Source organism: Eutrigla gurnardus, assembly GCF_963514095.1.
Source record: "Eutrigla gurnardus genome assembly, chromosome: 2".
NCBI classification, from domain to species: Eukaryota; Metazoa; Chordata; class Actinopteri; order Perciformes; family Triglidae; genus Eutrigla; species Eutrigla gurnardus.
In genome coordinates this window covers 4,035,480-4,051,574 of record NC_139916.1, presented here as the reverse complement: position 1 = coordinate 4,051,574, position 16,095 = coordinate 4,035,480, and the positions used below count along the sequence as shown (strand labels likewise).

At 41.6% G+C, this 16,095-nt stretch overlaps 1 protein-coding gene across 3 annotated transcripts in view; it reads left to right on the top strand.

Annotated features, from left to right (window-relative positions):
• Positions 1-16,095, top strand: part of arhgef10la (Rho guanine nucleotide exchange factor (GEF) 10-like a) — a 118,799-nt gene that overhangs the window by 91,989 nt on the left and 10,715 nt on the right. For all 3 annotated transcript variants that reach the window (XM_084033308.1, XM_084033310.1, XM_084033309.1), the window contains 4 exons: positions 916-1,002; positions 5,737-5,948; positions 7,024-7,181; positions 11,414-11,556. In XM_084033308.1, coding sequence (XP_083889434.1) covers positions 916-1,002; positions 5,737-5,948; positions 7,024-7,181; positions 11,414-11,556 — 600 coding nt within the window. The remainder of the gene's footprint in view (positions 1-915; positions 1,003-5,736; positions 5,949-7,023; positions 7,182-11,413; positions 11,557-16,095) is intronic.

Below are 16,095 nucleotides of genomic sequence, written 5' to 3'. Positions count from 1 at the left end.
GCTATACATTTCCTGTGATTGATGGTTTCCGCCGTGGAGGACGACGGTTAAAGACGTGCTCATCGCTGACCCGCTCTCCCCCCCCACCACCACCACCACCAACCTGACAACACACAATTAGCTGTTCCTTCTGTCACAACAGGCCCCCCTCCGCTGCCATATACCAAAGTAATAACAGCTTCCTACCAGGCTGACTGCTGGTTAGAAGAGCAGCTTTCACCAAGGAGGGGGGGGGCTCTACATGTTTAATCTCAGCCTCCATCATCTGTCGAATTTATTTTCCTAGAGGTTAGAATGGTACACGGTCCGTTTCTTGTTATTCTGTGACTTTGTTGAAATGCATTTTGTCGTCCTATTTTTGCTTCATAACAATAACAAAAGATAGTCTGGTAAGTGGAGTGGGATCCTTTGGTCTCTTGCATACAGGTTTTAAAAGTAGTCGAGCTGAAAGTACCAATCCAAATTAAAAGACATCCAATGGTATAACAAATACGAATTTTGTAGAGAGGTTGGCTTCTAATTATAACTGTTTCAGTGTGCTTTTCATCTCGGTATTAGCAATCAATCTACAATTGCAGCTTCTATTCTAACACATGAGGAACATGCATACATTATTTTAGATACAGAGCGTTCACACTGAACAGATACAAGATCTTAGCCCATGGTTATTTAGGATCTACTGTGTAAATATGTAAGAAAGATCTAACGTGTGAGCAGCCAATCCAAATCCAAGCCGCTTCACATTTACAGCTTTAATGTGGGCGGAGATCCATCAAACCCTGATTTAGAATGACAACGATGTCAGTCAGCAGCTGAAAAAGTCACCAGTCACTGCCAGTTGTGTAGTCAACGTGTGAGTTGCCGTGTTCAGCAATCGACACAAAACTAAATCAATATTCATTTTGTCTCATGTAGCTGGAAGCTGCCCTCCACAATCCTGTTCACTGTGCAATGTTGGGTTTCTCCGCCGCGACCACCTCCTTACCTCAAGGCTACTTCTGGGTGAGTACAGTACACACACACACACACACACACACACACACACACTCAATGACGAGGCAAAACAATGCGTATTTACAGTTGTGGATATTTTTAGCTTTTAACACAGTTCTGCTCTTATTCATTAAAAAGCATAATAAAAAAAGAACCTCAGGGCTTAGAATGGGGACGTGCACCAATTTCTTTTCTCTGTGAAATGTCACCGTGAAACTGTGAATTAATACAGTACAGTATAAAGGGTAGTGGTAGCTAACCGCTAGAGAGTGTTTTATGATGAGTGGAGCAAAGTGTTCCGCCAGACTATCACATTGCAATCCCCGAGCTTCTGGGAATTTAGCTGGGTCTAGAAAACGGGGATGGAGGGGAGGGAATTCAGGGGGGAAAAGGATGCAGAGAATTTGCTACTAATCTTGTAAGTTTCAATTTTTTGGAGACGGTCTGCAATTTATCAGGTAATCCTCTCCTTGACCTTAAAAGGTGTCTAAATCCAGGGTAGGTCCTCCAGGACACGCACTCCGACTTTTTATTCTTTTGTGTTGCTTATTCTAAAGAAAGGACTGGATGCTTTATCAGATGGCGAGGGAAAAAAATTGAGATATAATGGAGCTGGCATTTCAGACGCTGTGATATCCGTGTTTGAAGGAGCGAGCAGGCCGCTGTCACCTTTGACCTCTCGCAGAGCTTTTACGGTTCCAGATGACTGAAATGCGACCCTGACCTTGTCCTCCCACATATGCAGAGGCACAGATGCATGGTCTCATAACGCGGGTGGACAATGTGTCCAGGAAAGTGAGTGAAGGCTTCTATGCTAATGCACAAAAAACCATTAGCAGCTGCTCCATTTGGGGTCCCAGTAGGGGAAATGCTGCCTCCTATTTCTGTGGAGCAGGTGGTTTGAAATTACATGACATTTCAACATTTTACTTTCAAATCCGAGTGAGAGTTTCACACATGGCCTAAGCCCAGTAGTAGGCCTCATAATGTTCTTTATAATTCCTGTTCCGAGGCGTTATCAAATCGGAACGTTTGGTTACGGAAAGTTTCGATTTCAAAGTCCATATCTTCAGGGAGTCAAGTTCAGAGTGAGTCGAGGAGTTAAAGGTCAAGTCATTTGCCTCAAAAGGAGAATTTGGATCTCAATCTTTGGGAAGGAAAAATGTTTTGAGGTTTACTGAGATGAAGCGTTTTTCAGTAAATAGAAAACACACCTTCTTGATTGAATTATAATTGCATATTTGTATTTGGAGGCAGTCACATTTGATCTATTTTTTTTTAAGAAACTTAACTTGTTGCATTTCAATAACTTTGAAAAATGAAACCAAAGGAGCGAGGCTCCTTCGTGGTGAGTGTGATTTCATACCTTCATACCTGATACGCTCATGTAAACTATGTATTCTCTGAAAATCATGAGCGGATTCTAGTCCTGCTCCATGTGTTATGTGTCCTGAGATGACGTCTGTTGTTATGACACTATAAATAACATTTTATTTAAATGAATTCAGGATATCTAAATTCTCTAGTCTACCACATGACCTTGATCCGCCCAGGCCTACTGGTTAGAAAGTCTTTCACCGAAGAGTCCGCATCATCAACATTGACTCTCGTGTACCTCTTGGTACCTCTTGACCTTCCAGCACAGTCAGTGTGGCGTACCGTACCGTAACCACAGCAACAGCCAAAAAAAAAATGGTATCCAAACTACAAAATAATAGGGAAGGCCTGCCGATCCAGCAAGAATAATTAGTCGGGTGAGCGTCCCGCCCCCAGTTGGTTCTACCTCCCTGGCAGGCTTGTCAAATACGGGATGACACTAATCATGTTAAAGTGAGATGGGCTATGGGGATTTCTGTGCGCTTTGATCACAGTAATGACATTGTGTCTAATCGGCCTGATACCCCAGTGTTTCCTTCACCTTCCTTGTCCCACTTTTTCCAAACATCCTTCTTTTCATTTTTTAAGATAAAGTCTCCCTTTAAGTGGCAGTCTGTAACATTTTCATCTATTTAATTGTCTTTTAGCTCACTATCTATCAGAGTGAGTTAAAACAATGGTGATTGATCATGTGACCCATTAATGAAAGGGCTTGTACTTATTGCTTTGCCCAGAAATAGGATCTTCGTGTCAGTGGCGATATTCCTGCGCAAAATTCAAAATGAGTGATGCTTTTTCCATCAGTCAGCAGCGGTTGGTCTCCCAGGTGGAGCTACTCACGGAAGTATGCTGCGTTTACTTGTAATCGGAAATCTGTGACTTCAAACTGCTGAGTCAGGCTCCCTCTAGTCTCAAGGTACATTTTATTACTGCTGACTCACAATGGAGGATCAACATGCAGGGAAAGAAGACCGTTCAACTTCCAGTCCAAGAAAAAGAAACAACAAACTAATGGAAGTGAAGAAGGAACGTCATCAAGAAGCAAAGTGACGCCAACGAGGGAAAACCACGGACCTCCTTTCAGTGTGGAGTACTTGAAGGCATCACACAGATGAGAGACAGTCCACACTGTTGGGTGAGGGAGATGAGTCCCAGAGGCTCGCCTGCAGTTCCATCCACCGCCAGAGAGGCCGCTAGAAGCAACATATCTCAAATCTCAGGGACTTCCACTTTAAAGTGGAGATTAAATGGATAAAAGCCCTTTTTTACCCTTTCGGATTACATCCCCAGTCATATAACGCACCTATTTAACAATTCATGCAAATTTCCTGGTATCTTTATGGAAGCGGGTACCAATCGATCATGACCTTCATCCATCAATCGATCTGCAACTTTAGCGACGGGGGAGTCGTGTGTGGAGGCACAGTCCATCTGTAGCTCCATGCTACATTCTCAGCCTGCTCCAAATGCCAAGGATTTTATTTAAATCCACTGTTCTCACATATTCAGCTGCAGTACAGAAGCTGCAGACGCTCCAACTCGTGTTTCACTGGGACTTTAACGCTGCTGTTATGTTTCTCCTCATCTCCACTTATTCACCATGAGAAGTTTTAGAATTCACAGCAACCGTCAGCAGGCGGGGCTTGAAATACAACAACCTGGTGACCCGTGGTTTTTGGCTTTCTTAATGTGGTGAGTGTTCGTGCCATCATGACTATCCTCCCACGCGTTCCCCCACCTCGCTGCATCCACAGCAATCTAATTAATGCTGGCAGAGCATTTACTGTTTGGGAAGTTTTTGCTTCTCCCAAGCTGAGAGCAGGAATCAGTCCAGGGCTCGACTCCAGATATCTATTCCTCTAAATAAGTAGTGATGACTTTATCGAGACACGGTGTTTGCACTGGATGTTGGGCTGTGAAAGGGGTGGATGGATTTATACATTGTGGGGGGAGTCTGGATGCCCCCTGGCTCTGGTTACACAGAGTCACTCGGATGTTGTGGTGTATTTTTTTGGGGGGGAGGAGGGGCTCCTCGCTGCAAGATAAGTCCTCCTATCTTTTTTTTTTCCACCCTGTGCAACAGACCATTATTTGCTCTGAGCCCACAGGATCGCTCCTGTCCAGATTCTGCACGCTGATACAAATCAAACAAATGATTGCATGCAAATAAGGGTGAGCGTGGAGGAGAGGAGCTAAAGACTATATTTAGCCCATGTCACATTCACACGATTTGATTCATACGGAGAGAATAAATCTTTCGGTGTCTAGCAGCCGGCAGCCGTGGCTTCTTCTTCGTTTTTTTTTTCTTCCGGGAAAAGGACATTGTATTTTTTTTGTCTGGACATCCACCGTGGGGCGAGCAGTGACTGAATGAAATCATATTGGGGGGGAAAAAACCCACAGCAACGCTTTAATTGTTTTGGAATGAGAGCAACGCCACCTTAATTGGAATTGCTTCAGAGATGGGTTGGAGGGCTCCTGCTGTCTCCATTTTGTCAGCGTTGGCTCTGACGGGTTTACATAAAGGCCAGTGTGATGTTGTGCATCGGGAATTACTGACTGCCCTGGGAAGTTTGCTATGATTGGTGCTCGCTTTCTTTATTTGTTGGGGAGAAATCCGACCAAAAGCACAACAAAGACATTCGTGTGGTTGAAACTCGGTCCAAATTGAGCCACTTTTAAAAATAAAAAATGCTTTTTTATCACCACTGAGAGCGTTCAAGTGCTGGCTGTGACCTTGGAGATGTTAATATCAAATGTCAGCTCAATTAATTGAAAATAATAGTATTTTGATTTTCATCGTGACCTGACTCCGGCGATAGATCCGCTACTTGATCTCGTAAACTCACATAAAAAATAAAAAAAAACTTCCCTCATTGACAAGCAACTCAGACGTACGAGGGCCTCTTCTGTTCTCCGCTGATGAAAAGATCGCCGGACTTATAAGAATTGTTTGATGTTCCACAGAGATGACATTGTGAATCCATTACATAATGTGTTTAAAATTCTAAGTGATATTCAGGAAGAAAAAAAAAAAGTGAGCGAGGACTACAAACGACAAGGTCTGAAAGGATAATTGATTTGAACTTTTTCTTTTTTGTAATCTATATTGCTGACAGGTAGAGAATGTTGAACCAAAGACACATTATCCTCTGGCCTCCATAATTTGATTAAGACGGAGAACGCGCATTGCAAGCATGATCTGAGGGAGGCCGGCCCTGGTTCTGCTCCCTGATCTTCCTATCTCTTTTTTTTTTCTGTTTCAGCAGAATAGTTTATTACCCGTGGCATTATGATTCAGTCCAGTGGTACAGCTTAACATGGGGTCTTGACCCTTTTCAACCACTTTTTTATAACTCCCTACAGGTGGCTGGCGGAGAAGGCTCGCATGGGCAGATAGAAATATTTTCCCTGAACAGACCGACGCCGAGGACGGTTAAGAGCCTGCAGGTAGGCTCCTCCGTGGTGTGTCTGGAATACGTGCCAGAACTGTCTCCGACCGAGGAAGAGGAGGCCGGGGTCGACAAGCCACCCTCGGGGGTCGGCGCCAACATTTGTGTCGGATTGGACGACGGCCGGTGAGTCTGAGGGCCGATCACAGAAAGCTACAGACAAACTCTCTGGGTGAACGAGGACAAATTACACAATTGGAAGTTACATTCAGGGTCGCCCATAAAGTTGGAATAATTTGCAAATGTTTTGTCTTATAAAGCAGAATTCATTTCTGGGTGATTGGGACATATAATGTAAATCATTGCACCTGGTCAACAGTGATGACTGAAGCATTTAAATAGGAATAAACAGAGGATTGTGTCTATTTATATATATTTTTTAAGGACTATTTTTTCAGTATACACATTAAAATAGTATCCTCTTTATTTTACCTATCATATTCTCCTTTTGTTACACTCCCTTGATGGGTCTAATAGTATAGGTTTTCTTGTCAATATTTCATCAAAAGCACGAAATCAGACTTGATACCTCGGCACAACATCAATACGGCAGCTGCCGCTAAGATCACAGTTTCATTTTCAGATCCAATAAACCTTCTGATCCCCTCTGTGTGTTACAGAGAGCAGCTTTAATCTCTCGGGATAGGTTTAGTCTCCTGTCATAGCAACTCTAATATAAATTGCGTATTTCTTATTTCACAAACGGCGAATATTCTTGAATTTCAGATTTAATCATCATACCACTTTTCTGCAGCCTCCATTCACAGCAGCAGTTTAGTCATTCGTATAAGAGCCTAAATCATATGTCAGCATTTTTTATTATTTTCTTTTTGCTGACTCATTCTCTTCCAATGTTAAGTCCAGGGAAAAAGAAAAGAAAACACACACACACACAATACAATTCCAACATCTTAGCGTAGTCGGGAGACTGTCAGCTCCGATGCTACTTAACATTTTCTCCTCAGATGGAGGAAGCGAGCGGCGATGTGCATTAATCATCCCGAAGGAGACAATAAGATGCAGCAAAGTTCGGATGGCATTTCAAACATGAGAAAGACAGAGTGGTTGCACATACACAATGCGTTGCTCCAAAGTGCACTGTTAAATCAAACCGTATGAAAACGAGCCACTCTGTCATTTCAAATGACACTCATTTATCATGTTGGCGGTGCTTTTTAGTTTGTTTTTTTGCTCTTCCCAGCGTCCTGGTGTACGGCAGCGTGGACACGGCGGCCCAGTGCCTGCTGACCCTTCGTAACCCGGAGGGCTGCCCTGTGCTCTGCCTGAAGCACTCCTCCCGCTTCCTGTTTGCGGGCCTTCGGAACGGGACCTTGATGGTTTATGGACGGAGCAACAACGGTAAGGTGCTTCCAAGGTCGCCGGTCTCTGTGTGTGGCACACAAGGCAGAAACAAAGTGCTTCACATCGTAACATGTCATACAATAAAGTGAACAAATAGAAGAATTAAAAAGAAAATAAAGGCAAAATTAAAATGCATTACAGAAAGACGAGGAGAATAAAAACATTTGCAATAATAAAAAAACAGTGCAGATGTTAAAAGATTTAGCAGAAAGCTAAGGTGAACATAAAAGTTTTCAGCCAAGTTTTAAAAGTGGACCTTTTTATTTTCTTTTTTTAAATATGGTGGAAAAATTAAGCCACAAATAGTTCAAGATCATTGTTATTCTACTAATGCAATAAAACTAGACAAATTAAGTTATTTTTGGTCCTTTTTTTGGCAGACAGCGTGAGAGTAAAAGGGCGGGAAATACTTTTATTGGTTCTTTATTGGCGTGAGGTCACCCTAGACACCCTAGCTTTTGGCTTAGATGAATTGGTGATGTGATGGTGAAATGGACTGAAACTTTTTTTATTTTGAATTCCTAATATATAAATAATCTTTTATAAGATTGAAAATATTAGTTTTTCACATAAAAATCCTGTTATAAAAGTTCCTATCATTGTTATTCTACACATGCAGTACAAACCCAGCTAGACAAACTGGGGGGTATTCATTATTATTATTTAAACGTTTTTTGTTGTTGCCTTTCTTTAGAGAGGACAGCGTGAGAGTAAAAGTGGGGATAATATAATACTTTTATTGGTTATTTATTGATGTGAGGTCACCCTAGGCACCCTTTGAATGTGATGTGATGTTATGAATTTCTAATGATGCCTCAGCAACAACAAAAAAAAAAGGTATTTCCTAGAGTGAAATTATGAGTGTGTTGCCGTTTTTATAAAAATACGATACGTCTCCGTCGTAAACATGTGTTCAAAATGATATTAATATGCATGTCATGTTATCCAGTAAATCCATTTTCAGATCAATGATATTATTTTAACACTTCACCTGCCGTTCCCCCTGATTTCCACACCTCCCTCCAAAGTGTGAAAATAACACTTCACCATGTGGTAAATGGCATGTTTAGTCAGGCGTCGGCCTTCACACCGTCTCCGGAGCACAAAAGCTCCGTCACCAGCTTCCTCTCACCTGGCCGCAGTGTGTCAACACCTCCTCCTCCACCTCCTCCTCCTCCTCCCATGAGCAGAAAGGATGATTAATTACACCAAGCTGCTGCATGCCGATTAAATATTACTATTCATGCTTTGTATATTGAAAAAAAAAAGGACAGAAGAAAAAGCTCTGGAGGGAGCCGGGAGAATGTTTGTGGATTGGAGCACATCTGTTTAAAGATTTATGTCCTTGACTAGCGTTCTGCTGTCTGAGACCGCCAGGAAAATGCCAAGGCTTCAGTTGAGACTTGAAGAAAAAAAAAGAAAAAAAGGCGTATGAATACACGCAACACATTGTTGCTTCGTGATTAATGCGCTCCGGCTTTCGTCGACGAGAACACGTCAACAATGAAAATGTTTTTTTTTTTTTTGTTTTTTTTTTCAAGACAAGGCGTATGAGAAAGCCCCCCCGACGTCAACGTTAAAGAGAGAAGCGTTGCTAGTGCCGGAGGGACATTTACAAGAGTGAATTTTTAAAAAGGTGGTGAAATGACCTTTATAACATGCCAAGCAATTAACCTGTGGAAGTCAGAAGGCATTGTAAAGCTGTTCTGCTATGAAAGGCAGAAATAAACAACTCAAAATGTTAATTAAATGGCTGGGTGCACTCTGTTCTCTAATTTTGCTTCATTAGCGCACAGCAAAGAAAACGCTTATGCAATTCACTTTATAATGTGCTTCTGTGGTCGCTGCAACGTGATTAAACCCCCCCCCCCCCAAAAAAAATGTCTGCTCCCTTTTTTCTCACACCGATGAAGCGAAAAGAGAGCGAGAGAAAGAAGTGGAAAGTAGATTAAAGTGTACAACCAAGTCTTATTAGCGTGTGGGTGGCAAAGGTGCAAACGGCGTGCGGCGAATCAAAAGGAAGTCACGCCGTTTTATTTCGTCGGACCTGTTGTTTCGTGCTCCGGCATCAGACGAGCCCGCCGCCGCGTCCGCCACAACAACATCAAATATCTTTAAAGGAATTGTGGGAGTAAACACCGAGCGAAACTCGCTGTGAAACAAGTGGGAGGAATTTAACTTAATTGCCTCTCTCGACGTGACGGTGTTCAAATAGACTACGTGTTCAGACTGTATTCATATCAACTGTAGGCTAGCCGAGAGGATACGGAGCTGCAGGGAGGAGTCTAACATCTGGAAGTGAGTTAGCTTCCTGTGGTTTAGAGATTTTTTAAGTTTTTTTCTATTGTATAATACATACAAATAGGGGTGTGAATCTTCGGCTTCACAGCGATTCGATTAACGATACAGTAGTTGGCGATTCGATTCAAGGACAATTTTTTTTGGGGAACGATTTGATTCGATTCGATTCGATTCAGTAAACCAAGATTTGATTCAGTAACTTGTAACCAAAATTCTATATCCATGAAATAAACATGCAATAATGCGAGTGAGACTATCTGTATTCTTCTGAAAGGTGAAAAATAAACAGACCACAGAATTACTTATTTAACATATTTATTCTATAAAAAAGTAGTCCTGCATAATATTTCATGCTGAATACAAAAATGTAATGCTCAGTTATTTTGATTAGACTACATGCTGGGAGGGGAGAGAGTGTCTTAAACGTATTAAAACATTAATCATAATTAAGAATTCATACGATTAAACGCATTTATATCGATTATTGGTGAAGCAAAAATGATTCATTCTATTTATTTATTTTAGCAGATCGATTTAGATGAATCTATAAGACTGACAATCGATTCATCGATTAATCAAATGAATCGTTTCACGTCTACATACAAATCTACAAACCCCTCTCATGAGGTTTGAAGCTTTTACATGTTGCTAACGAGCGATACATGTATTTATTTTATGTTTTATAATATAATATATACAACATTGCCACGAATAGTTGTTAAGTATAAAATGTGATGTATATAATACGTCTAGTGTAACAGTTGTCTGCGTTGTGTTGTTTAGTTGCAAGAAGGACCGACACTCTCGTAGCTTCAGGACCGAACTTTTATTGCCTGGACAATGATACGGAAATGACAGCTCACGGTCAAGCACAGCACTCGTTCGGCACAGCATGGGCTCAATCCTCGCATACTGGCCTTATTCGTGTACATCATTAATTCAAAATAAATATATAAACAAAAAACACATGTACCTGGACAATGATACGGAAATGACAGCTCACGGTCAAGCACAGCACTCGTTCGGCACAGCTTTATGGAGGAAAATTAGCAAGTTAGCTTAGCCTTCGAGCTAAGGTCGCTAGTTATAAACATTAAACAAAATAAACCCCCTGTAACACATTTAGTTACATGTAAAACTGTCGCCAGCTTCCTGAACATAATATCATGATAACTGCATTATCACATTACATTGTTTACACAGTATTAGTAGGCTATAACGCTGTGCTTCGTGTAACAAACCTACCATGGGCTCAATCCTCGCATACTGGCACCGTGTTTACGTCACAGCCCATATTTATGTGCTGAGGAGAGCCCTGCTAACCAGTGAGCGTCCGTGATACATGAATAAAGATAAATATGATTGGCTGTCACTGTGGAAGTGGAATCAACACCAAAACTCTGTTACACATGCATCTGGACGTCTTATAAACATAAGACTCACACCTGTTTTAACAGACAATCAGAGGCTGCATTCAAAACATCAACATTCAACAACACACAGAAGATTTAAATGCAAAAGCGATTGTATTTATTTCATTGTTTATTCAACAGCGACTAATCCGATGTGTATATAAGACGTCTAGCTTCAGCTAATTTGCCGTCTTTGTCCCTGGCCGCAGGCTTTTAAATGCAATAAAACAATAAAATGGATACAATAAAACAATACAATGAATACAGTTAAAACAATTTAGACACAAAACAGATAAAAAATAAAGTGCAATTTACATTTAATGAAATTAAGATGTTTTTGCAAACTACTCATGCACCAAAGTCCCTTTATTGTAACGAGACTTCATTAAAAGGATGTTAATTTGTGAAGATTATCTAACAAAATGTATCATTGACTTGCTTCTTCTCATCCTCGTTATATGCTGGTTGCACCTTTCAGCATATTTGTTGTTAATTGTTGTGTTTCTTATTTACCAGATGAGTTTTGGGATCCGGACTCGGGCCGAAGCGTCAGACTGGGCTCAGAACCGGTCCGGACCCTGTTGGTGTTGGACGACTCGGTGTGGGCGAGCTGTGGGAACTCTGTCACGGTCATGGACGCCTCCAGCCTCGCCACTCAGGTAAACCACTTCAACCCTTCTTGGCACCCGTATGAATGAATTCGTTTTCATTAAAGTAAAAAGGCTTCATTCAGCACCCGTTGTCAGACTTACAAAGGTCAAAGCAACAAACAGAACTTCAAGTGGTTGTTGAGAAATGTATCATTTATATTAAAGTGTGCGTCATTTGTGTATCAATGACTCGCCCGAAGAATCCAACAAACCCTTTTAGAAACACATTCAAGAACGTCAAGGCCGAATGAAAACATCCCTTTACAAATCGCTGTCCTCTTATGCTCACAACTTCCAAAACACAAATACTGAATACTAGCTGTTTAAAAAGCTTGTTTGGTTAAATGGATTTTCTAAGCACTTGTAAATGAGTTACATGCTTTTTTTATGTTCCTTCCATCCCTGTTTACATTTACATTTCAGGCATTTAGAAGGCGCTTTTATCCAGCGACTTACAATAAGTACATTCGTTGGAAGAAAGTACAAAAGTATATAAATAAGAAATTATATCGCTATCAGTGTTTACAAGTTGATGTCCTTGTTACACTCTGTTTCCGACGTCGCCTCCACTCTGAATGATTTACATGCTGGGGGGGATTTTGATTGTTAACCAATCACGAGAGACGGACATATTCGTCTGTTAAGGGGGGGGGGGGGGGGGGGGGGCGGTTGTTGCCATGACAACATGCTTTGTGTCTGTGCTTTTAAAAGTTAATTGAGAGAGTTTATAAAAATAAAATAAAACTAGCCTACGATGTCAGGAGATATTATATAGAAGACGTGCTGCATATGAAAAATTAATTTGTTAATCGCAATTATTCAGCCGCCCCGGTGAGAGGTCCCATTAACTGAATATATTCAGTCTTTTTTACTGATTAAAAATGACCTAAAAAATCTGCAGACTGTACTTAACTTTGACGGGCCGGAGACCTTCAATGTGTGCTGTAGCCGGGGCTCAAAAAAGTGTAAAAAAAAATAAATGAATTAAATAAAAGTCAAGATTTCTGCAACTCACAACATGTTTGATCCAATTAAATATCCTTAATTTGTTGGCGTTTAACCTTTTCCAAGAACTTTTTTTCACTCACACATCTGTATTAACAGACAATCTGGAGTTACATTCAATAACATCAAAAGAATAAAAAAAGAAAAATGGCAACCTAGTGGTTCGGTCTGATAATCTGATAATAATGTGCTGTGTTTTTTAAAAATATTCAAAATGATAAGGTAATAACAGCATGTCGAACCTCCTGATCCAGCGTCTGTTCTGGGAGGATTTCCTGTAAAAGTTTCGAGATCACTTGTTTGGCAGTTGGAGCTTAAAGACGTAGCAGAACAGGAAGAAGTCTCAACCGGGCGTTGACGTAAAAAGTGGATTTCAAAGTAATCGGTATCTTTAATCGCCTTGATCGCAGCGTCAACGTCACCTCTGGTGGTCTCCATTGTTGTGCTTATTACTCTTTGGTTCAGGTGCTGACGATGCTCATTCCTGCCCTCGTTACTGATTGGCTCATTGTTGTCGCTTATTGGCTTGATGGCTTCTTAATCGAAAAACCACTGTTTCATGTCAGGATGCCAGACACATCTGTCGACTGGAACTCGATGGCGTTGGCGGATTCAAAGATCTAACTGAAAACACGGGTAGAAGACCTGAATGAATGAGTTCATTAGTGAAGCCGCCCAACAAGAGGCTTTATTTATGTGTTTTGTTGTTTTTCTGCCGCATTTGAGAAAAGAAAAAAAAGAAATCCTCTCTTTTTTTACATTTATTTTCTGAAAAGATTCATGCACAGAGACCTCGGAGAGCCGACTTTGTAATCTGTGATGCCACGGAGATTTAGTGCCGGGAGCTGCCGCACGGACAACCAATCAAACGCTTCGTAGAATGCGTACGATGTTTGGTGGAGGCTCCCGCGCACATATAAGCTTCATTTGAGTTATGTTTGGGTTATGTTGTCCCATTATCATCCGGAGAATCATCCGGGTTGTCGTCCCCGTCACGCTTTCCACTTTCCGTTGCGTGGTCGTCCTCCGAGGTGTTCGTCATCAGAGGCCGATAATCAACCAACTCTTCTGGGTAACGCTAATATGGTATTCAGATACCGGAGTGCAAAACCATTACCATTTAATTAGAGTTCCCAGATGTGTGTGTGTGTGTGTGTGTGTGTGTGTGTGTGTGTGTGTGTGTGTGGCGACCACGTAGAAAAATCTGACGCTTGATTTGAACCGCCAGACAAACGAATAGATGTAAAATAAACCCAAATATATATATATCCATTTGGGTTTATTTTACATCTATTATATTTAATAGATGTAAAATATATATATATGTATATATATATGTAACTTATAGCACTAGGCTGCACGACACATTATTATTGACCGGTTTGAAAAGCAATAGAATATTCTAGGATATTTAAAGGGGTCCCTCCACCGTGTCATTATCGGCCTCAGGGGGGTCCTCTGCCTGGAATTGATTGATTGGTTGATTGATTTCTGGATCAAAAACACATAAAACGGAAATCCAAAAGGATAACATGCAAACGTATAACACTTATTTCCAGTATGGTCCTTGGTGTTACACAAAACAATTAGACAAGGCAGACACAACACAGAACACAAAGAAATAAGAAAAAATCTAAAATATCCGTACCTATCCACCTTGTTCCATAAAATCTTTCCTCACTTGTCTTTTAAAAATTCCACTAGATGATACGAGTTGAGTAGCAGTAGGTTAGCTAATCCACGCCATGATACCAGTGTAAAAGTGGACCTCACAAATATATTAATTACATGTTTTCTTTTCCTCTTAAAAGTTGCAATAAGAGGAAAAGTGGCTGACAAATCCGTACGATCAATACGGCGACAGAAACTAGTGAAGTTCTTCCTTTTTTATCCCCGCACCTCTTTTTCCTCTGAGCCCGGTCCACTAGAGACCCGGGTTTAATCAGCTGAACGGCCACCGTTCTGGTTCAGCATATCTCCCACAGAGCCGCAGGTCGGCCCGGTTACCTCTTCGCTAACCTCGTCTTCCTCACTAATATGGACTCAGGAGGGCTGACTTCACAGGGGCCGCGGTGCATATCCAGGATCTGTAGAAGTAGTGCTTGGCACCTGTGGCAAGAGATATATATGTACGACTCGGAGCGAGACTAGAGGGGGGGGGTTCCCTTTTTCCCCCGTTGTTTTTTGCCCTCGCGGATGTTCACCACTTTGTCAGATTTGCGAGCACTTTTGAATCATTTATCCGTGACTTTGCTGGACGCTGCAGCCTCGTCTTGTTCGACAGCAGCCGGCTCGTTGCACCGTTGGCTGGATTCAGCCTCACACAGTCAAGGTTTCCATGACACGGTGTTATTTAAATATAACCTTTCCAGTCTGTAAACACGGCCGTATACCAACAATGCAACACAAACCCAAAGGGATCATCTTCACTGAAAAATGCATGTGGATACTCAGCTTTGTACACTTTCTCAGCTTTGTACACTTTGATCATTTACCCCCCCCCCCCTGCCCAGGGGGAGATGCATGAATATCATATTGTTGCTGAAAAAACCTTAGTCATAGAATCGCTAAGAAAAGAGCTGGATAAAGATCGACCTGCTAACATGCTGATGGTTCCGTGTTTATTATGATAACTGTCTTGGTTAGTTAAGTTAAAATGTACTAATTATCACACAAAATACTACTTGAGCCTGATGGGAATGTAATTACTTGTGCATGTATTTGTCCATAAAAAAACACCTTTTACCTTTTATGATGGTGCTCGATGAAAAGTCATCGGATCACTAAAGTTTATTACGATTCATCCTGAATGTGCTCATCCAATAGTGGGTAGGCGCTCTCATTGCGATACATCCCCTGGGAACCATGAATGTAAGCACCAATCTATCGTGAGACTTTTCACTAAATCCAGTTTCCATCAGTAAATTGCAGAATGATGAACCTTTTTTTTGTTACATTCCCATCAGGCCAACTAAAGGAGCTCCAGTCGGTAGCAGCAGGAATCACGGCACTCAGTGGAAATTTGAAACAACTTAATTGGGGAACCAATCAAATTATAATGTTTATTTTTGAGGGTAGTCACGCAGCAGGGACTGATTTGAATCCGGCGGTAATGCCATTTTTTTTCCACATAATTTTAGAAATCTGATTTCAGACATATCTCTGCTTCATTCGTGAGTTTTCTCCACACTCTGTGGAGGGTCTGGGTCCTAAACCAAACCCCCCTCCAACAAAGTAGGACCTTTGATCAATACTGACTGGCAGGCCTTGTTCCTTCCTCTTCCCATTACTCCCTTCTACCTGCTTTCACTCGCGTGCCCACTCGACTCCCTCGCCATCGCTGCCGGAGAGGTGACGTGGACAGACAAAGACACCTTGTCACCCCGCATAACGGACGGACTAATGAGCTGTTTCTAACCAGCTGCAGCGTTTGTGGCTTTCCACTGTTATTTGAGGGATGATGCTGCTGTTGGTGCGCCGCCACCGCCAAGTTAAGTGTAAAGGGCACATTACTGCTGTCAAGCTTCGCTGACCAGCTCATCT